The following is a 22,731-nucleotide window of genomic DNA, read 5'->3' as shown; positions in this document are numbered from 1 at the left end:
ATTGCTCAATTTGGCCCACAACCTAGAGCAGTGTTCCTAATTTGGGTTCTGTGCCCCTTTAAAGACTCATTAGTGCTGTATGCAAAAGACAAATACAAAGCATTTCATCCATCTTCTCTTCTCGTTTACGTGTGTAACTTGGTCCATTTTTGATACCCTTGCAAATCTGTTCCCTAATGCAGCAAATGGAGTAGTACCACTGGAAACTATGGGGGCAGTGTTCAAGACGTATAGTTGATGTGCAATCCACAAAGAAGAAGTGGCTACGATGTATTTAGTGGACGCGCAGACTACCACTGTCGACTGCGCCGCCTCCTTTTACGCCTCTTTCTAAGAATTATTATGAACTTATCCACCAACGCCATGTTTGTTATTGTATGAATCTGACGTTGGAACTCTGAGGTGAACTCTGAACTCTGACCTGCCCTCTGATGGATATACTGGCTAACACCCGTGACAACAAAAGGGAGTCATGAACTTATGAGAGCAGTGAAGTTTGAAACGAACATTCTTTTTTTTGTATGTAAAGGGAGCATAAATGGGCCTTAAGAAGAACATTACAGATCACAGGGGGTGCAAGGAGTTTTTAGTGCACAGAGGCTGTCAAAACTGGATTTGTATGTGTATAAAATCATAACATATTTGATGTATTATCAAAAGTCTATTATTATAAAACATATATTTGTGTTACAGACTGAGGTATTGTTGTTTTGTATATGGGTAAATGCTTGTGTTGTTTATTGACCTGGAGCAAATGAAAGAATTCGTGAAAGAGTGTGTCTGCAACTGTACTGGTGAGATAATTTCAGGTTATTCTCCCATCTTGTGCTATTTATCTGTCAGACTGTCTTTAGCTCCCTGTACAAAAAATAAATAAATAAAAAAGACAGAAACCTCTGACAGGCTGTGATCAAACATTTCACATCACTCCAAGACAGAGATAAGCAACTTTTGGTGGCAGCTTTTTTTTTTTCTTCTTCTTTTTTTTTTTTTTTTACATAACAGGAAAACCTGCTAGTTGATGAACATGATAGTTCTGCTGCCACTAAAGTTTTGGATATGTTCTTTTCGTGTTTCGTGTCAATGCAAGCTTGGTGAATGCATATCAGTCTTGGATTGTTGTGATAATTAATATTTCAGCTGATATCAGGCCAGCTCTCTTAACATTTGTACATTTATCACCTGTAATGTAGTATCTCTTCCTCAAAACCTTTCTGGCGTCCCAGTGCAATACTGCGGTTCTTCTTCAAATCCTCCAACTTGCGTTCTACTTCGCGGCGTTCTCTGAAAATAAATAGATAAATATAAACCTAATTTGGTGAAAAATTCATGCCTCTTCCTGTAGCTTCTAATTTCACAAACAGCTTTACCATGCATAACTGTTACACATTAAAATATGATGGGGAGATTAAAAAGATGTGGGCTATCTTGAACAGTTCGCTCAGCACGCATTGTGCGGCTTAGTTTCTCGGGACTAAAATCAGATTAATTTGGCTTGAAAACATGATAACAGAGCAAAGCTCTTACTGGCGTAGCTGCAAGACTTGCATGTTGCCCATGTCTTTCATGAGAGTTTCGTGTTTGGCTGCAACTTCCTTCAACTCCTCAACACGCTTTCTCAGGGTCAGATTATCCTGTAACCAGCGCTCTTGGACCTTTGAAATATATTTAAAAAAATGTAAATATCTTAATATCTTTACCTTTTAAGATTTATCAGAATGATAACTTAATCTAACATGAAGCTTTAGACTTGCAGGCACAGAGAGACAAGTAAAAATAAAGTTTCACACAGAAAGGCCACAAGCCAGATCCAATCCAGAAATGTTATTTGACAACAATGCTAAAAGTATCACTACTGTACTGTCTGGTATCATACTAAGAACTTGCAGCAAACAAATATCTAAATTTATCTAAACATTCACACTATTCTTTCTGTCGGAGAAAAGGAAGACAGTTTTTTTTGTTATCTGTTCACCGGGGGTTTTGAAAATGAAAAGGTTTTCTTTAAACCAGGTCTTACAGCTGTGAATTTAACTAAAATCTTTGAGTTCCAAAAGCTACTGATAACTGTGAATGACCTTTTGAGTGTCAATGTCCTGACGGATGTTTCCCATCTCCTTATTAATCCGCTCTCTGTGCTTCTCTGCTTCATGGAGCTGAGTGTTGGTCTCTTGAAGCTCTGACTCTTTTTGCTGAAGCAATGACAAACAGCTGATCAATGCACTCAAAATGAAGAAGTAAAAATGATTATGAGGCTTTTATTGTACAACATATATAGATGAGAAAAATAATGTCTTTCAAAGAACAACAAAAGTTAAGGTGTTCATGAAGATATTTAAAACGTTTAAATCAACATTCTGCCACAAATGAACCAAGCACAACACTCGTTAAAATAGTACCTCTTTGTATTCTTCTTTTCCTTCAGTAATATATTTAGTGATGTCTCGTTCCAATGTGGTGATTGTCTTTACTTTCTCTTTAATGGCATTAATCTGTAAATAAAGTTATACCAGTGACTTCACTGAGGCGGCATACAATCAAAGATATTTTACAGCATAAACATTAGTGGAAATATTATAACAGTATTGATTCTTTGACTTCACATAACATAAATTTGTTGAAACCGTTGAGTCTTCTTAAAATACAATGTCATGGGCAGGGGGGAATTTTAAGAGCAGAGTGAGAAAGAAACAAATATGCACCAACCTTTTCCTGCCCTTCTTCCTGCCTCTGCCTCTTGCGTTCCATCAGCTCTTGTTTCTCCAGCTGCAGCTTCTCCAGAGCAGTAGACAGAGGTGAAAGTTGTTCCTTTGCCTCCTAAATAATCAAAACATGGAAGGAGAAGTAAATAACATGGAATACAAAATGTCATTTCCTTTAACCTTGCAAACACAAAGACACAGTAAGATTTTAGGATATTAATGGAAACAGATTAACATTAGTGTGTGGGAGTGTTGGTTGTGGGAAGGTGTGTGTGAAAGCTAGAGTGGACAAACTAATGAGTGCACAAACAAAGGAAAAGGAGTGCTGCAGGTGAGCGGGCTGGCGCGAGCAGAGAGCACGCAGGTGTGAAAGGCCTGGTATTTAATCCCAAGCGGGCCACGCCCCCGCCAGGTAGCGAGGGAGGACTGGAGCAGCAGACTGGCCACCTGAGAAGAGGAGGACAGAGGCGGAGAAAGGAGGAGGCAGAGCAGGAGACAGAGCTGGAAGCAAAAGTTAAAGCCCCCAGAGACGGACAAAATACAGCCTGCTCTGGGGTTGTCACAGTGATCATATTATTACACACACACACACACACACACACACACACACACACACACACACACACACACACACACACACACACACACACACACACACAAAAGGAATCCCTTTAAAAAAAAACATGACAAAAGAAAAGTTACCCTGATGTCCCTGGTTAAGGCCTGTATCTCTGTGGTGAACTCAACACACTGCTCTTCCAGTTGCTGCTGCTTTTGCATATCACTGCTGAGTTGGAGCTTTTCTGCTCTCGTCTCATTTACTGCACTTTTTAGCATCTGAATCTGATCCTGCTGGTCCTGGATCAGCTTACGTTTCAGCTCCATTTTGCTGGATGCTGGAAAGGAGCAAAACAAAAAATGAAGTCAAAGAACTTATAATCTGTATTAGCAAACCCATGGTTGAATTAAGGTCGCAGAATTGATCACTCTCTGTTAAGGCTGGGTAATATGGTCTATAACTGATATCACAACTTCAACCTGATACACAACTTATAAATAATAATAATAATAAATTGGATTTAAACTGCCCGTTATATCGCAAGATCTCAAAGGGCTACAGGCTGAAGAAAGAAAAAAAAATGAAAAAAACTTTTTTTAAAGTAAACACCTTTTAAAGATATCAAATATAAGTTGTCTAAGAGAGGGAGCCACATCTTTTGTTAAAAAGAAATATCTTAAAATCTTTTTAAAAACAATCAGTGGATTGTGGTGCCCTCAGGGTGTCAGGGAGGGTGTTCCACAAAAGGCTTGGGTCTGTGAAGGTGGTTTTGAGTGAGTGGAGTGGAGAGGATGTGTTGTGTTTTGTGGGGTGAGGAGCTCTTTGTGGTGGTGTGTGTATATATATTGTGTTATGAGAATGTACCCCCCCACCCCCTCCTTTTGGGGTTTGGAAATGTTCTGGAGGTGATAGAATGAGGTCTTGCAGAGGTGGTTGATGTGGGATTCAAAGGTAAGTTGAAGGTCTGTTTTTACACCAACATTTGTGACTACTGACAAGAGAAGATATTAGAGCCAGAGAAGGAGATACTGGTTATGAGTGACAATTTGGTCTGGTGAGGACTGCCCACCAGGATAGCTTCAGTTTTGGAGCTGTTGAGCTGGAGGAAATTGTGCTCCATCCAAAGCTTTATCTCCTCCTGACACATGGTGAGCTGTGACGGGGATGACAATGATGATGATGAAGCTAGAGCTGCAGCTGTGGCACTGATGTGGAGCTGAGTGTCACCATCAAAACAATGAAAAGAAAAACCATGGTGGCTGATGACCTGTTCAAGGGGGATGAGGCAGAGAATGAAGAGGATGGGGCCAAGGACTAGATGACTGTGTGTTGGTTTGAGGTGGAGTGACTCAGGGAGATTTATTCTATTCTATGTGTGAGGTATGACTTGAACGAACTAAGGGCAGTTATCAGTGAGTCCAGATGTTTTGAAATTTTCTCTAAAACACTGTAAATGTTGACTTTAACATTATCATGCATAAAAAGACACCAGTAGGATTTAAGTGAACTCTGTTACTTCATTGTAATTTTTCCCTTTTAACAAACTTTTCATTTGAATCCGGGACCTGCACTCAAACTATTAATAAGTGTTTCCCAAAACATTATATTAGGGGGTGCTCCAACCCCACCAACAGCAACCCCCTAGTATGTAAAACTTCTCGGGGTCAAGTATATTTCATATACCACCCAGCCCTACTCTCAAATAGTTGGCTTCATGACCTAGACCAAGCTTTTAAGCACAGTCCACACAAGAACTGCATTTTGACTGCAATAACTTTTTCTAGGCAAGAGCCAGGGATCTTTGGACAGTCCCCTCCTCAACCTCCTCCATTTTGACCATAAATGGGACAGAGTTCTGAGGAAAGAATTTTCACTTAGAAACAGTCCAGTAGGAAACTAGGGTGGCCCTAGGGTGGTACTAATAAAATTAGCCTGAAGTTTAAATGCGGGTGTTACACCACCGAACATTTATGACTGGATGAGTATTCCCGCTGTTTTATTTCTGCCTTTCTGTCTTAGTCATTTCAGATCAGACCCCAAGAATTTAATTGGCTTATGAAGTATAAAGCTGAATTTATACTCGCATGGTGTCTGCGTACAGTAGGGCCAACGCTGGTGAAATGTTCTCGAGTACTCAAGCGTAGGGTTAGGGTGTTGAGTTGCTTTTTTTCCCCCTCTGTTATTGCACAAATTCAGCGAGAAGCTTCAGAAATCCGGAAACACATAATCACAAACTTACCAATCACAAGAGAGCACTTCCCCATAATCGTGGTGCAAGCAGGGGTGCAGGTCAGATCTATAAGAAGTGCATATCGAGCCTCTGTGTAGCTATCCGACAGAACCGACCTTACGCAGACTCAGCACACGTGTAAATTCAGCTCAAGTCCTTGACATGTTATGTGCATCAGGCAGAGTGTATGCACAGCAGAAACTGGCTGTACACTTTCTCACAACAGAGACTCTTGTGCGGGGTTGGAGTGTGTGGATGCAACATGAAAGCTAAAACTAAACTGTTCTAAAACTAAGGTGTCAAAGAAAAATTTACTAGATCACTTTGGTTATTATTGAAATGAGTTGGCTGCACTTGATTGTGGATCAGTACAGATTTAGGATGTCACCTACTGAACCGGACTCTCCCATCAGCATAATTTCTGATTGTAGCCACACATTAGCAAGTCTTAGTAAACAAATATCCAAGAAAAAAGCCTCTTGATTTTGGTGGATGTTTGTGAATGGTGACGTCTTACTTGTGTCAAGTCTGTGCTGAGTTTCTTGCTTCTCCTGACTAACTTGCTGGATAGTTCTGGTCAGGTCTACCCCCTGGAGTTTGGCTGTCTGTTGAGCTATTTTCCTCTCCACCTCTTTAAGATCCATCTGGAAAAAATAAGCACAGAGGCAAAAAGAAAAACATGAGAAGACGCACATTAAATGCAAGGCCAAAGAAACACCAGCAAAACAAAAATCTTCACAATTTTTGCTTTTTTGAAAATCTGATGTTATAAGAAGCAAATAGAGAAAAGAATTGTGGAAATTTGGGGCCTTAAAGGCTGAATAATTGGGATTTTTTCCTTAAAATTTTTTTTTTAAACATTCTCATTTGCTGGGAGGGATAAACGGAAGCTTCCCTACAAACAATCTGTCTCCTACATCAACAATGTCTTTGTCAAGTTTTTCTCCTTCAAAATAAGAGTTCCGTGCCGGAATAACTTGGGTGCACCGTGTTGCTCTTTCCAACTTCCTGGTTCCTTAACCAATCATATGCGATTCCCGACGGTGGCTTAACAACAACAAGGCAGCATTTGGTATTTTATGTTGGCAAAAGAGCAGCAGCGTGCAGGTATGGAAGCTAGTTAAAGAAGCAGACCACAAATAGTTTCAGAAAAACCTAAAAAGCCTCGGCATCCTGATAAAAAAGCAAAGGAACAATAATGGAATAAAACGAGGATCAATATTGGAGAATCTTTTGAAAGGTGGAGAAGTCTGAGCTGGCAAAGTTTCTCCTCGACAGGTAAGCACAGGAATTTTGTTTAAATTAACCAAAAATTAATCTTGATTTACAAAGATTTTAGTCTAATTTATTTATCGGCACTCATTAAGTTGTGTGAGTGTATGGATGTATTAGTGGAGGATATTGGTGGCCTGTTAGTTTACAACAACAAATGTAATGATGTTTGGACCAAGTGAATACTGTGTTTGTCCTTATAAACTTATGAAATTACTATCAAATTAATTAAAGTGAGACTAAGGGAAAACTGCCGCTACGTGGCATTTGTTGATTAATGTAGCTTTTGTTTACACTCTATTTTATGCTAACGTAAATTAGCGCTAGCATACCACCTTACTGTGTGTGTGAATCATCTTCGCTCGTCATCATGATGTTTGCTGGCGCTATGTTCTCCGTCCATTGATTGTATAAAAGAACCGTCCGCTCACAAACCGGCGACCTACGTGTAACTCTCCGAGGGGGAGGACGGGAGGGGGGGATCAATGCTCTCCGTGTTTTTCTTTTCGACTGCAGTTCTGATTTGAAACACTAGGTGTGTCAATGCTACTTATTTTGCCTTTAAATGTCATAAACAAAATAAATTAGATGGGGTTCAGTAGTTTAATAATGACCTTCCTGCCTCCATCAGAAATGGAAGTTCAAGAGTGAGTACTGGCTGTCTTTATCAGAAATAGTGGACATAGCTGGTCAGAAGATGCAGAGAGGAGGAAGGTACCAGGTATCTGTCCATCAGAGATATGTCCTGAAGACAGGCCTTGGCTGTTTCTTCCTCAGACATCAAGACACCGAGCAGAGTCTCCTGCTCTTCCACATCTGTCTTGAGTCTCTCAATTTCTCTGTTAACACTCTGCAGACGGTTTCTCAACTCAGGCAGCTCCTTTTCTTGTAACTGTACAATGGACTCTCTGAAAGACATTAAAGACAAAATAATAAATGCATTTTAAGCAGAGAACAAGGGGTCTGTTATGTTAATAAAAAAACATATCCAAAAACCTCTCTTCTTCTTGAACACCATATTTCTCACATTAACTAATAAAAAGTTTAGACATATAAGTCTTTCTTAAAATAAATATAAACAGTGGCTGCTGGAACATTGCTCAGCTTTGACGTTCTGCTCAGCTCAACACCAGATGAAATGAGGTGACCCAGATCATACAAGAATTTTAGCTCCATCTAGTGGAACAGATTTCACAAAACCAGATGTGTGTAAAAGTTAGGGAAATTAAGACAAGAAAATACCCTAATCCTGGTTCATATGAAGCATTATTATTAGACTTATTTTAAATCTATTAGGAAGGATATTTATATTGGTGTTGAGCGGCTGTCATGTGGACAAATTCGCACATCTTCTCCCAAACTACTGAAGCATTAGCAAAAGAGTGTATTTGTGCTGAGAATTAATTACACACGGGTTGTCTCTATAAATTAAGCAACTTCTAAGGCAGTTGGTTGAACTGGGTTTTATTTAGGGGATTCACAGTCCAAGGGGCTGAATACAAATGTAGATCGCACTTCAGAATTTATATTTCTAACAACTTGAAAACGATGTATTCATTTGCTTTCCACCTCACAATAATAAAAATACTTTGTGTTTGTCTGTCAAATAAAATCCCAATAAAATACATTAAAGTTCTGGTTATAATGTGCCAAAGTGTGGAAAAGTTTCAATTTATTTAACTTATTTTATTATACTTTATTAATCCCAGCTGGGAAATTCTTCCTCTGCATTACCCATCCTAGTTGCTAGGAGCGCTGGGCTGCCAGATTCCAGCGCCCAGGGAGCAGCTGGGGGTTAAGGGCCTTGCTCAGGGGTCCACAGTGGTTTACCTTAGTTGCCAGCCCAGGGAACCCAGGTTCTCCAGACCCAATCCCAACTCTGTAACCACAAGGCTACCACTGCCTCAGGCAATCTACACTGGCAGATTCAAGGCATTAAAACTTTCAAACACTGTGACATGTACATATTTGAACCAATGTGACATCTCTTCATAGGCCCACTCACCAGCTTTAATCTTGCCTAACAAAAAAGACAGGAATACAAATACCTGACAGGTCTGAGAGTCATCATCTCATCTCTTTTCCTTTCCTTCCTTTTCAGGTCCTGCTCTGTGTTTTTCAGTTTGTCCGGCACCAGACGTAGTTTGGACTGCATGTCGCTGATAACTTCCTGCAGATCAGACTCAGAGGGAAACGTTCGTTGGCACACAGGACAGCAGGGCTCCCTCTCTTCTGTCAGCTGACTGATGAACTGGGTGTAAACTGCTGTGGCTCCTGCTAACATAGCTATACCAGGACAAGTTGACAAGGAGAACACAAAAGCAATCAATCATTATTACTACTAGGGGGAATTTAATGTACGAGTATTTGTCCAAAATTATGATGGTAACAGGTTCTAAGTACCTCTTCACTGAACCTTAAGTTCAACAATCATCCATTTTTGAAAAAGGTCTATTTTAAGTTTAAATTAAACAACAAACATGTTACAGAAGCTCCATCTCCTTTCTTTTTCTGACCATTTACCTCTTTGCTTGGATATCTTCTCCAGGTCTTCTTGTAGTTTTCCAAGGTCCTGCTCTAGCTCTTGACTTCCGCACACGTTGAAGAACTTCTCTTGGTCATTGGCTAGCTGCTGCTCCTTCTTACGCAGCTCAGCGGCAATATGGCTTTTATTCTGCTCACTTGATGCCAAGTCCTTACTAAGATTTACGAAAACAAAAACTTAACAGTGCCCATTGCCAGAAACAAACATATTCTTTAAGATCTTTATTGCAAAGTGCAGCTATTCTGATATAAACATGTTTTACTAACTTGAGTTTTGCAAGTTTGTCCCTGGTGCCATTGATTTCTTTAGACTTGGAGTAAATCCAGTCCTCAAGCTCTCTCTTGTTGGGAAAATGGCCGAGGAGGGACACAAGATCCTCACCATGACGAGATTTGATCTTCCGAACCTGCTCCTCTTTTTCTGTCTGGATGAACAACAGAAGAAAAACAAGAGGGAAGACAACAGAGAAAAGACAGACAACAGGACGTGTCAGAGAGAAGAAATAATAAAACAAAGTTAGATTCACATGCAGTTTAACTTTAGAGAACAAGATGATGACATTAGGTAGGAAAAGCAGTACAGTAATGTGTTTCTGTAAAAGTTTCATAGCATTCTGAGATAATCCATACCTTATCCTTTTTCAACATGTCCATCTGTGTGCGGGCAGTTGTGTGTGTGTTGAGGATTTGCATTTCTTGGTCGAGCTGTCTCTGTGTGCGGTCAAGCTCAGTCTTTTCTCTCTGGAGTTCCTCAATCTCAGTCTTCAGCTCGTCCACGTTGGAGCTCTCTGCTGCACTCTGCAACTCACGCTCCTGAAAAAGCAACACACACACATGCACACACACAAACAGCATTCTGCTCAGCATATATCAACATTGAAATACATGTTATTTAAGGAAAATCCCAGCAAATGTAAGGCTTCTTACACCTGTTAGTAAAATGCATCCGATCACTGTTGAACACGTATAAAGTACAGGGGTAAATACACTTCGGAAGCACTGAGATCAGATCATTCATTCAGATCCTGTCTGGCATACAGGTGACCACAGTCTTCCAGTGAAGACACAAATGTATTCTGGGCCACACTGAAGGTCTGCCTATGCACCACACATGCCTCAATATGGTTTAGTCAAGTCTGATGTTTAGGAAAAACAACAGAGAAAAGGAAGCAGAACCTACTGAGTAGGTGCTCCATGTACACATGTTAAAGCTACAGGTTTCAATTCCAAAACTGTCATCCTTTGCTGTATGTCATCACCCTATGCTGAAATACACGTGATTGAAACAGGTTAAACTGGGTAATGACTAATTATATTTCCATAAGATTTTTAATATTACTAAATGCAACTATGGATTTAGCAGTATAATCTGACCTACTACTGGTTGTGTGCAACACTGTCAGCATGTTTATGTTGATGTGTATGAGTGGGACAGTGGCATCCAATTACAAGTAGTCACATGAAATACATATAGACACACATTTTAATACAAAGCATAAACTGTTGCACTAAGAGCTTCCTCTAGTTATCAGCACACCCACAATGTATAAAATAGCCAGTGTGTGTGTGTTCTCACCGCTTTAGCCAATTCACTTTCCAGTTGTTGCAGCCGGGTAGATGAACCCTCGAGTCTCTGCAGATCTGCCCTGACGCTTCTCAGTTCTTGCTGCTTCTTTCCCTGCATGTCTCTCTTCAACTCCACTGTTCTCTCCAGACCAGTCTTCTTATCCCTCATTTCATCAATAGACTGCTGCTTCTGCTGCTCCTTTTCGTGCAGATCAGCCTATATGGACAAAATAATGAGTATATAAGTAAATTCTTATGAATATGAACACCATCTTTATCAGCGGTTCTTCAGGCTGATGTAGAATTTTAAAAGCAACTTAGATAATGTGATATGGTAACTTGTGAAAAAGCCCAGAAACTTCTGAGTTATAAAGAAGATGTATTTTGTCTGGAAGTTTGTTTTTTTTATCCCCAAATTCACAGGGTGTTTTGAGATGAAAAGTAATAATTGCAGATGCATGTGTTAGGCTCCAGACTGTGAATAATTAGCCACTGAGGCTATTTTTGAAGACAGTCAAGATAAATTATAGAAACAAACCACCATCACATTTTGTAGAAGAACTGGGGGGATTCATTGGTTGTGTCGGAATGTGTTGGTGAGATTTTCATCACTCATAATAAGCAGGGTGGAGACAAACATGCTCATGCTATGATCAACCTGTGTGTGGTCAGTAATTACTTTTTTCATCCATTTGGCAAAATGGATGAGATTTTTATGGGAAAGACCTTCAAGGCTTTGATGTTTGCTAAGAAGTATGCAAACGTGATGCATAACCAATAGACTGCTTGTAAGCTACTAAACTCTGCTGTAAGCAGCATACTCTATGTTTGCCTAGTATTTATTAGATTCTTGCTTTCAAGCATAGTGCGTGCTCAGAAGTAAGAATCTGGTAACTTATCTTTAGAAGCTTACACAACAACTTTCAATTCAGCTTGTCACATTAAAAAAAAAGCCACTATCAGATCTTTTAAACATCCAAAAAGAATAAGAAAGAACTAATCAGTAATTCACTAGAAAGACGCTCAACAAAATGATTAAAGATTCCATTTATTTGTCCTTGATAGTAAGAGTGATATATCAACCTTATTACCGAAATTAAATGCAACACATTTATATCTTTTATATCTTTACTGCATTACTGATAAATGTTTTGGTCATAAATACATTTACAAAAATGGTAATGTGCAGTATTATTTTAAAGGGTGGTATTAAGATTAATGAATTCATTTATACATTTCTTTTTAAAAACCGCTTGAGTAGTTATTTGTGTGTTTTAGTTTAAATAGAGCGTCTCTTACCATAACCTGACTGAGTGTCTCTTTTTCCTGCTCCAGTCTCTGTGTGACATGTTGATGGAAACTCTCAAGCTGCAGAGAGGTGAATGGCGGTCGGTCGTATCCCTCCATGTCCAGGTAGGATGATAAAGAGCGAACCTGTGAGACAGAAGGGACATAAGAGAAGGAAACTTTTTTTTTCTGATGTTACACATGAAATAAATGAAAGGAAGATCATCTACTCTCTTACATCACATGGCATTCATTACGACATTCAGTGAAAACAACTTGATGTCAAAAGCGTAAACGACAGGAGTACTTGTAGTAGTAAAGTACAACTGTGGTCTTTATTTACTTTTTCTTTCGCCATCTCACCTGAGAATCACGATTTTTTATGCTCTGGGTGTGGCGATCAGCTTCCAGCTGCAGACGACCTGAGGGAAAAATAAGGTGATTCATTTAAAAATCATTTTATAAAACCATTTTATCTCACCTTTTCTTATTGAAGGATAAGCCTTTAGGACAACATATCGCCATTCCCAATCTGTTCGGATATTGATATTCTGCCAGCACAGCAAAAAATATATAATTACCATAAAAGCAAAGCAAAACGCAGGGGGAAAAAAAAAGAAGGGTGGAGTATCTTCACTTGTTTTTAACTTTCTAACATCCATCTCTTTTCACTAAATTTGCACCAACTTGGCATATTAAATTCTAAAAGCTATGAAATTAAATATTAAATGGTTTTCTCCAGTTTCAACAGAGAAGTCTTCTGTCACCTGTTAATATACGTTTCATTTATCAAATCATTAAAAAGAAATCAATTTTTGTTAATGATTTAAAATGAACATTTTTTATACCTTGCTCTACCAAGAGATCAGCCTTGTTTCTGTTGAGTCTCTGATATTCTCTACCAGCTCTCTCCAGCTCCTTCTGGCAGTCTGTCAGCCTCCGCTCCTTCTCTCTTACATTTCTCTGGTGGTTCTGGTAAATGTCCTGCAGCTCCTCGTCTGAACCCTCGAACACCTGCAAGACACACGGTTCACTGGCTCAGAGTGGCTCTGAAATTCAATAAATATAGCTTAGCAAAGTAAAACAGTGGAATAAGTCAAATGCAGGTCTGAAATCATTTCTAATTTAAGTCTTTATTTCATTTAATTTTAAAAAGGTAAAAGTCAGATGTGTTGACATGAATTATATACATTTGCTTTACCTTTTCCATTGTTTCTTCCAGCTCTCTATTGTCTTCTTCCATTTGTTTCTTCCTGCTGTCTAAGGCCTTTATGTCATTGTCCAGCTTCATCACTTTCCCAAGCTTCATGTCAATATCCATGAGTCGATTCTGAAAATGTTTAGGAAAATTCAGTAATAAGGATTGCTAATACATTCACATGTTTTCACACGCGATAAAAAAAAAAAGAATATTTATTTTTTATACTGATACTTATATTGTTTATACTGAGATAGCCTGTACTGACTTAAAAGTATCTTTTCTTTTTGCATTTTGCACAACTGTATTTTTGTTATGGACATTGAAAAGTATTTTTTCATTCATTTGTTTCAATAGCATTTAATTTAATAGACAATCAACTGTTTTAATGCACATGTGCTGCTGATTCCTAATAAAAGTGCATTTTGTACACAAGGCTTTAAATTAAAACATTCTCTTGTGTTGCTTGACTAAAAAAATTATACCAAGACGTATATTCTGTTTCAGGTATAAAGAAAGAAAACGTCCAGATATGAAATTTGGTTCATATGGAACAGTCCTAATTGCTTATTTACCAGTGATGTCTCAGTTTCTGAGGTTTAGTTAAGCACACAGTACAAAATTATTCATGGAAGCAACAAAGCCATCGTAAAGATAAACATACACCATTAACCCACCTCAAGTGGATCTATCTGGTTCTCTATCTGCTGGATGCTGTTTTTTGAGGCAGCCAGCTGAGCCTCTTTCATTTCTACAGTCTCTCTAATCTGCTGAGCCTTCTCCTTGTTCTGCTTCAGGTACCGTAGCTCCACCTGACATTCTTTGACTGTCTGGCTTTGTTTGAGACGCAGCTGACGCATTGTCTCCAGAGCTTTGATGTACCTGGGTAGAAGACAAAACAGAGAAGCAGACTATTTTGGCATTGTGTGCATAGCGTGTTATTTTCATTTAGGTTTGAGTTGAATTTAGATTACACTGAGCTAAGGTTTTACTACGGCATTAAAGAAAAAAAAAAAAAAACAAGAAAGAATGTGTTGGATTCACTTTGTAGCTGCGAAGATGGAGTCAAACTTGTCTTTGAGTGCTTTCCCCTCACTAAGTGGCCAGTTTGACTCTTCTTGGTGACAGAAGATGACATTATTCAGCACAGGCTTTGATACACCCAATGAAGAAATCATCTCCCGGTCAAGCTCTCCACACTTAGAAGACAAGCTCACATTTTTTCCGTCTCTGGAAAAAACATAAAAGCAGTCAAAAATTGTGACAAAGGTTTCATGTAACCTTAATATTAAATCCCCACATTTTATGCTACGCTTTAACATTACAGAAAATAGTAAAAGTGGCTTACTTTATTCTGCTAATGACCTGCTCTAAGCTTTTAAAGGAGTAGTTTTTTGCTTTCTGAGTACAGGACATGGAGCGTTGGATGGCGACTTTCTCTCCATTGACATCTGAGAACAAGAGTTTAATCTGAGCCCTCACGTCTGTCTCATGGGCATCCTGTAAATGTAAAGGATCACTTTAATAAAAGTTCACACATTACCACAACAGTCTTTATCTCACAATAGTCTGAGCTTTAGGCTTGGGTAGGGACAAATTTTACATAGTACATGTATTAAATAAATACTAAAAAATTTTAATACTATAGTGCTTTAGAGACAGAAATTAGCTTAATCTTTTTTTAAACTGGTTTAAAACTCTTTAAGATTTTCACACAAGTGTAGATGAGTTATGTTTCACATTGTCATTAAAATGATCTTAAATTTAAATATGTACATTTAGTTATGTGTTTAAAGAACTAACCTTTGGATCATGAACAAAAGCACCTCCTTTAGATCCAGGTGGAAGTTCTCCTGATGTTGCATACTTCAGGCATTCAATAATAGTCTGAAAAATATAAGTATTATTATACAAGAATGAATACAGCTAGCAGAATTTTTTTTTTGTGAAATGTTTATTTTTTTATTCAAACTGTGATTCAGTGGTCATTTGTAAAGTACAAAAATTCCAAATTTAGCTTTAATTTGAATGCTTTCATACCGTTTTTCCTGCTCCGTTTGGTCCTACCAGAACAGTTAAAGGAGTAAAGAATGTGATTATTTGTTTGTCTTTATCCTCAATCCCGAAGCTCCTCACCCCCAAGATGCTCATTTTATCTATCTTTGACATGTTTGTTTTCTGAAAGAGAAAAGAGAGGAATGCACAAGCCTAAAGAAAAAATGTGATAAAAATAAATAAAAGAAAACTGTGCAAATTCTATTTACCATGACATTAGTCAAAGAACACTGCATAACAGTAAAGTTTGATATTGCTGATTATTAAAATCAGTCACAGGGGTTTTATTGTATGAGCAAACAGTATCATATGACTTGCTGAGTTCAGTATTTGGTGTCTGTTCTTTCTTCCCAGAAGTTGTAAATCTGCACTGCTAAAAATTTTAGCTACATTTGTGATTAGTAGTTATACCATGCCAACTTGACGAAAAGTAAATAAAACTGTTTACTGTTTTGTGATCAGTTTTAAGCTGTGGTTCATCTTGCTCAGTAATAATTTTGCAAACTACAAGTCATTTACATCCACCAATCCGCACAGAATAATGCACTCACTGTATGCATAAACATTAGATGACCGAGTAGTGCCCTGCTTAAAAATAATAATTACATTACATACAGAGTACCACAGATTGTGGGAAGAATCTTTCAATTTTCTGGCAGGGGTCATGGTAAATGATTTTCAGTATATCTTGAACCAATAAAGTGCAAAAAGCTTATCTTTACTGATAAAAGCCAAGTAATTTCTGCCTTTACTTCTCAAGCATTTACTCAGTTACAATTTTGAATATTCATATTAAGTCCTTTTCTTTTTTGACAGTTTTTTAAATATATTTGGAAACATTTTCCAAATGGTTCAAACCTCGTTTTTGTACCCTCTTAGAAAACATTGCACATTCAATGTGTACATTTTAAAACGATGTGTTAAACCACTTTATGCTAAAGCTCCCCCTCATTACACAAACCGGCATGTGTAAAGACAATTAAATACGGAGCGGAGGGGGTGGAATAAAGATATGAGACATTAAGCTAGCTAACTTTTTAATAGGCGTTTATTACGAGTTGAATACGAATATCAGGGTAATTTAGTTTCCATTTCAAACCACGTTGTAAATATGTACTAAATCTTACTTTTGATTAGGTTCACAAACTTGATATCGATTAGGGGATACTTAAGCCTTACATGCTTGTGCTCAAAGCCTTTAGTTATATCTAAAAAGCTACTGGTATTTAGTGTTAACCACCGTGCTAGCTAACGACTTAGTTTGGCTGTCATGCTACATTGCGGTATTTAATAGTCAACGTTTGACTGACAGATGGGGTGAACTGCCACTAAGTCATACAGTCATGACTTTTGTTCAAAGGAATGATGTACAACGGTTCATGTGTTCCCTACTCAACTTACCTCGGACAGTGCTTGCACTGTTGCGGTTCACTACTGCTACACGAGACACTACCGTTTTCGCGCTGTTAGGGAAAGTGACGTTAAAGCAACAGCTCACTTCCGGTGGAGAGAGCTCGACTCTGTTGTTGATATCTAACGGCTTTTTACTTGTAATTAATATTCACACCGAGACTCTTAATTAATATTGGAACATATTTTATTTATTTTCATTTTGAGTGTTATATTATATAATATAAAAAATGTTGGTTGTGTACCATTACAGTCCTTATTTTATTGTTCAGTGCTGTTGCATTTCATTACCATATTCTGAATTCTGTAATTTTGCATTGTTGCAAACCACTAGTCTGGTGGAATAAGCCAGTCAAAAGGGCAACCTGTGTGTTTCCTGAATACAGCCGCTCCAACATTCTGAAGATCCCATATCTCCTTTTTAGACTGAAACACATCAAAGCAACTCTTGAGTCTTCAAATTTTTGCACTTCTTTCATTGTAGCCAGTTCTCCCTCAAGATGCTCCGTCACCGCCTGACTCGTCAGATGAACATGTCTGGTGGCACCCTAGTGATGGTTTTGTGGCAGTTTGCCAAATAACAGTAAACCCACACAGTAAAGCTGGTCCCCCACTCAGAACCTGGACTAAGGTGGGGCCAAATACTCAACACTGTTGTCATTGAATTCTTGGGGCTCCACACATTTCCAATAGTGTTCATCACCTATTTATAATGAAATATCAAGTTTAATGGGTTTGTTGTTACAGTGTTAAAATCCTTAAATGCAACTTTTGGATGTTCTTTGGCACATATTTCACTATCCTTCTACTACTTCTACTTAATAATTTGTTATTTTCATTTAAAACAATTTAACATAGTTCCAATACAGAAGATTTAACTGTGTGCTGCAGTCTGGATTACATTTACAGAATAATGCAGCACATAAATTAATAAATGCATTTTTGAGAAGTATAAAGCTGACTAGACACATGAAAAATAAAACAAACACTACTTGCACACAATGCAAAATAGTATCCATCAATGCAGCTTAATAGTGCATTATCCAGATTTCTTGTTTATAATTTCTTTTACTTAAGATTATTAGCTTGACAGTTAAACTAAAGTGAACACAACTTTAATTTAATCTTGTCCAAGTGAGCTGCACAAACTGGAGGGCCCGTGTAAGGAGTTCTGTGTTGGTCGACCACTGTCATTGCAAACTCTCGACGTTGTCAATGCTCTGTAGTGATTCACTGTTGGTTAGCCCTTAGGGGACCCCTTTAAGGCAAGGGACCTCAACACCTATACACATAGATAATTAAATATTACATAAATGACTGTGTTTTATTTTCCAGTATTAACATAACACATGGAAAAAATGGCCCTATTTAGTGAGCTTTTTTTTTTTTTATATTGCATTGAGCTATTTAAGTGACACTATCATCCTTCCATCCATCCATCCATCCATCCTTCCATCCATCCATCCATCCATCCATCCATCCATCCATCCATCCATCCATCCATCATCCATCCATCCATCCATTTTCTGCCACTTATTCAGGGTCGGGTCGTGGGGGCAGCTGCCTAAGCAGAGAAGCCCAGACCTCCCTCTCTCAGGCCACATTAACCTCACCAGCTTGTCTGGGGGGATCCCGAGGTGTTCCCAGGCCAGCTGAGAGATGTAGTTGTTCCAGCGTGTCCTGGGTCTTCCCTGAGGCATTCTACTCTACTCTGAGCCCCTCCCGGATCTCTGAGCTTCTCACCCTATCTCACTGCATCTTAATACAATCAATAAATGAATTCATGTTGTGAAAACTTTGAATTTAATTTCAAGAACACGGTTACTATGACATACTGTGATAAAATAATCAGTCTGTCATTGCAGAGATTCTTTTTATCCTGAAAAGGAGGATTTCCTTATTACACACCTTATTACATATCAGATTGTAGTATTTATTGTTTAAACAGTTGCTCAACCTCAGAAACCAAGGTTTCCTCTTCCACTGCCTCTGAGCTTCTAAAGTCTATAAGGGGGATCTAGAAGCTGGTTTTGTATTGGGTGTTTTGGGCTTTTTTACTTCCTCTCACTCAGGATTTCTCTGGTGAAATTCAGCTGGGTCCAGTATTTGTTTCTCTAGTTCAGCCCTGGCCACAAGATGTACTTGAGATGCTAAGACACCTAAATGAAACAAGTTACTGCGTCTGCCTAAATAACACCACGCATACATACTAAACACACATGTGATGTAAAATGTTATAAATATCAATGTGGTAATTGGATGTTGCCAAGCAACAGAGTATTGTAATCATTTGTAATCAACCAGAAGTTGAGTGGAAAAGCTGTGAAGGCATGTTGTATGGAGCCACTGTGTATTTACAGATGATAATACATTTGAATATTTTTTTCAGAAGCTACACAGAACTAAAACTATTCATCTCTAAAGCTGATTCCATCAAGGTGTTCCAATTTATTTTGCAAAAGAAATGAAACCTGATCTACAAGCCTACAGCACCAGTTATTGAACTTGGTATCTTCTTCTTTATCATTACATACAATTCCTCTTCCTCACCCTTCCATGGGCTTGAGCTCTGCAGCTGTCTCGATGGATCCTTATGCAGGGACAAGGATCTCATAGGCCTTTCTTTTGTACTATAGGGTAGGTATCACTTATTTTTGACCAATCCCAAGTTTTTTCTTTCATCTAGATGTAATTTGCCTAGTGTAAAATATCTGAAATGGTTTTTTTTGTCTCTCTGTGTTTTTCTTTCTTATTTTCTTTTGGAAATTTTGTAATGTTTTAGATCCTGTTAGAACCTGGTAATTTGGCACTGAGTACATATTAGCTGAGATTTTTCTAATACAGGGATGATGGCTATTTACAATATACTTAGTGTATAGTTTGTGTATGTCACCATTATTGATGATGCCCCTTTAACACCCACATATCTCACTGTAAACTTATTTGTCTTTCTTTTTTTCATCTCACACATATAAAGCATATTTTCAGACTGATCCCAGACCATGCTGCTATACAACCATCCAGCATTATTCAGGTTGGTAGTCTCATCTCAAAACATTTACCACAAGAGGACAGTGTTTGCAGTGAAACCTCAGATCACACCATACTTATCTCATTGGTCTGAACCACTTTCATTATAACTGATGCTGTAATAGCTCTCATGAGGGTGTTGACCCACCCCTCTTTCTCTCAACCATTAAGATAAAAAGCCTATTTTCAGTCTGCACATGTCAATTATTTTTTTTTCTGTTTTCCTAAAACCTAAACCACATTCTCTGAACCAAATGCTTAGTGGCCTGAACATGTTTACTGAGTTAATCACTCTTTTGGAAAAACCCTAAATAACTTATACCTAGTTAAACTCAGATCTCATTTACATGTTTTGCAAAAACAGCAACCCAAATTCACTCACTAAAAGGGATTTTGCATTGTGATGCACTTGTAATGCATTGTGGCAAACAGATGACAGGAGGTAAACACAGTTATAGCACAGATGCCATTGCTTGCACAGAGCAACTCAGAATTGTTCTCATGTCGCTAATGAGGTGTTGACTCTAATGTAAGCCAATTCATAGTGAGCAGGCAGCATGGCCGAGGTGAAGGTTGAAACTAAATATAGATGGAAATGATCTGAGAGGAAGGCAGGGGTGAATGGCACAAGTTGACTATGTGAAAGAGCAAGACCAAGAAAATTACCATCAGATGAAATTTTAGGATTGAATAACAAGGATAGAAGCAGGACAATGAGTATCAACCAATGACAACAGCTTTCATGTGTCAACAATAATCAACTGTGCAGGTATTTTTCATGTATTTTCATCTATTTTGATTTTTCAAAACTTAATTGTCTCAATGCATGTGTTATTATCTCATTTATTGAACGGAAAAACTGATGCATGCTTGTGGAAGGACGTTTATATCCACAGAGTAAGGGGCTGTCATTGGTGACTCTTGGAAATCTTCAACAAAAAGCAAACAATTAAAAAAACCTGTTAAAGAACTTGCAAATTTTAGACAAAAAGAATATTGTCAACCTTTCCACCAGTGACTGTGTCCTCCAGAGTAGCAGAACGTGCACAAAACAAGTTGCCATAGTATCCTCTCGGTATAATTCCATGATCTAATATCTTATTTTATGCAAACAAACATTACTGTTGTGAAGATGCATGAGGTGCACAGTGTATAAATCAAGAATGAATGCACTTCTCCACAGCAGAGCACTTACACAGAGTATTTGAACTGGAATCTGAGCACACTGTTTTACTGACATTGCTGTTTCGACAGAAAGAAATGGGGGAGCCCATAATGGCCAACAAGCTATTAATAAAGAAAAAATAAAAGAGAAGAAAAGAGATGGTCGGCATAGTGGCAATATTAGACACCTGGCAGCCACAAGTATTCATAAGGCTCTTAACTGGTGATAAATGACCAACATAACATCAAATATTTACATTCCTTGTCTTGTTTGTGCATTAACAACAAAGCTCATGCTTTTCACTAACAGCAGCCATTACATCATGGATCTATGCCCCTCATCCATGAGAATTACACTACATAGCGGTTTAGAGTTTACGACAGCGACTTTATGTCATGGATAATCCTCCACAGGCCATGGAAAACCCATGGTTACACTTTTATTTTGTCTCAAGAAGGCTGAATCCAACACACCACAATGTTTTTCCTTCTTGCCTGAGTAAAGAAAATAATGCTCAGGGTAAATATTGACTGTTAACAGGTAAATCTATGTGCCATAATTTGCTGTGCATATATTAAATTCAACACTTTATTAGTTTTATCATGTGTTATGTAATGTTTTTTTTTTTGTTGTTGTTTGTTTTGAAAACGAAAAACGGAAACTTTTTTCTTTCACTTGTGTCTTTTTTTTAACTATTCCACTTTCTTTATGTACTGTGCCATAAATGTGTAGCTTTTAATTTGACTGGCTCTTGAACCTTAGTAGCGTGGCTTCGAGTTTGCCTGAGGAGTCAGGGGGTTTGTGAGTGTGGCTTGAAAACTGGGTATTGAGAGAGGAAAGAGAAATGCATCTTAGCAGCTGGAAAAAATAGTAACAGAAAAGACCTCAAGCCCAGTTATAAAAAGTCTACAACAAGCTGTCTGCACAGTTTGCTAGAGAATGAGAAAATAAACTTTCCTTCAGATTCCTGTATTAAAGCAAAGCTGAATAGAGAGGGCATGTGTGCCAGAACGTAATACTCGTGAGACCCCAGAGAAAATGTGTGCATCTGTGTGTACAGTATGCGTGGAAGCAGAGAGGAAGGCGAGAATGAATCCAGTTGGAATAAAGGGAAGAGGATATTTTTAACCTGTGTGTGGGATTGAAGAACATCATGCTTCCACCAGGACCTGCAGGCCTGGTGTTCCCCACCTATTGTGAACCCCTCCCCACCCCCACCCCAAAATAAAACATCATCTCATGAATCTCCCTGTACTCTCCTCCCTGAAGGAATGCTGCACACATACACACACACACTTGCATCCCCACAAACTGCTTCCTGCTGTCGGCCCAGTGATTCAGTCCGTCTGCTTTATCGGCCCACTGACTCATTGTGCCTCAGTCGGTTCAGCTCATGGCCTTGTTTCTATTTTCATTCCGTCCTTACAAGAAAATGTCATGACCTTGTGTCTTGTGTTGATATCTGTCTGTGTGTTATTATACATGTTGATGCCTAAACCTAATCCCTGCAAGCCCACTGTCACCCTCCCTATCAAAATGGTTTATAAAACTGGTTTACTTTACATTTCTGTTAAACACACACACAGTCTTAAAAATTTAAAAGGAGAGCGAGCAACAGTAGAGGAGAAATGTGGAAAAGAGAAGGGCCACAAAGAAAAGGAGGTTTGATGGGTCGCAGTCATATGAAAAAACAGTTGCTATATTTTTCCTCTG

At 38.4% G+C, this 22,731-nt stretch overlaps 1 protein-coding gene across 2 annotated transcripts in view; it reads right to left on the bottom strand.

Annotated features, from left to right (window-relative positions):
• rad50 (RAD50 homolog, double strand break repair protein) overlaps positions 1 to 16,919 on the bottom strand; it is a 34,072-nt gene extending 17,153 nt beyond the window's left edge. For both annotated transcript variants that reach the window (XM_042008445.1, XM_042008444.1), the window contains exons 1-23: positions 16,815 to 16,919; positions 15,399 to 15,536; positions 15,162 to 15,245; positions 14,707 to 14,858; positions 14,403 to 14,588; positions 14,036 to 14,240; positions 13,362 to 13,490; positions 13,009 to 13,174; positions 12,524 to 12,582; positions 12,173 to 12,307; positions 10,884 to 11,090; positions 9,938 to 10,120; positions 9,575 to 9,732; positions 9,287 to 9,462; positions 8,812 to 9,049; positions 7,482 to 7,671; positions 6,009 to 6,135; positions 3,405 to 3,598; positions 2,707 to 2,817; positions 2,400 to 2,492; positions 2,079 to 2,192; positions 1,528 to 1,655; positions 1,183 to 1,284 (exon numbers count right to left, since the gene is read on the bottom strand). In XM_042008445.1, the coding sequence (XP_041864379.1) occupies positions 1,183 to 1,284; positions 1,528 to 1,655; positions 2,079 to 2,192; positions 2,400 to 2,492; positions 2,707 to 2,817; positions 3,405 to 3,598; positions 6,009 to 6,135; positions 7,482 to 7,671; positions 8,812 to 9,049; positions 9,287 to 9,462; positions 9,575 to 9,732; positions 9,938 to 10,120; positions 10,884 to 11,090; positions 12,173 to 12,307; positions 12,524 to 12,582; positions 13,009 to 13,174; positions 13,362 to 13,490; positions 14,036 to 14,240; positions 14,403 to 14,588; positions 14,707 to 14,858; positions 15,162 to 15,245; positions 15,399 to 15,527 (3,266 nt within the window). In that variant the 5' untranslated portion in view covers positions 15,528 to 15,536; positions 16,815 to 16,919. The remainder of the gene's footprint in view (positions 1 to 1,182; positions 1,285 to 1,527; positions 1,656 to 2,078; positions 2,193 to 2,399; positions 2,493 to 2,706; positions 2,818 to 3,404; positions 3,599 to 6,008; positions 6,136 to 7,481; positions 7,672 to 8,811; positions 9,050 to 9,286; positions 9,463 to 9,574; positions 9,733 to 9,937; positions 10,121 to 10,883; positions 11,091 to 12,172; positions 12,308 to 12,523; positions 12,583 to 13,008; positions 13,175 to 13,361; positions 13,491 to 14,035; positions 14,241 to 14,402; positions 14,589 to 14,706; positions 14,859 to 15,161; positions 15,246 to 15,398; positions 15,537 to 16,814) is intronic.
• Positions 16,920 to 22,731: the final 5,812 nt, after the last annotated feature.

The sequence above is a fragment of the Melanotaenia boesemani genome, chromosome 15 (assembly GCF_017639745.1).
Source record: "Melanotaenia boesemani isolate fMelBoe1 chromosome 15, fMelBoe1.pri, whole genome shotgun sequence".
In the NCBI taxonomy this organism is placed as follows: domain Eukaryota; kingdom Metazoa; phylum Chordata; class Actinopteri; order Atheriniformes; family Melanotaeniidae; genus Melanotaenia; species Melanotaenia boesemani.
This window is presented reverse-complemented; position numbering and strand designations above follow the sequence as displayed.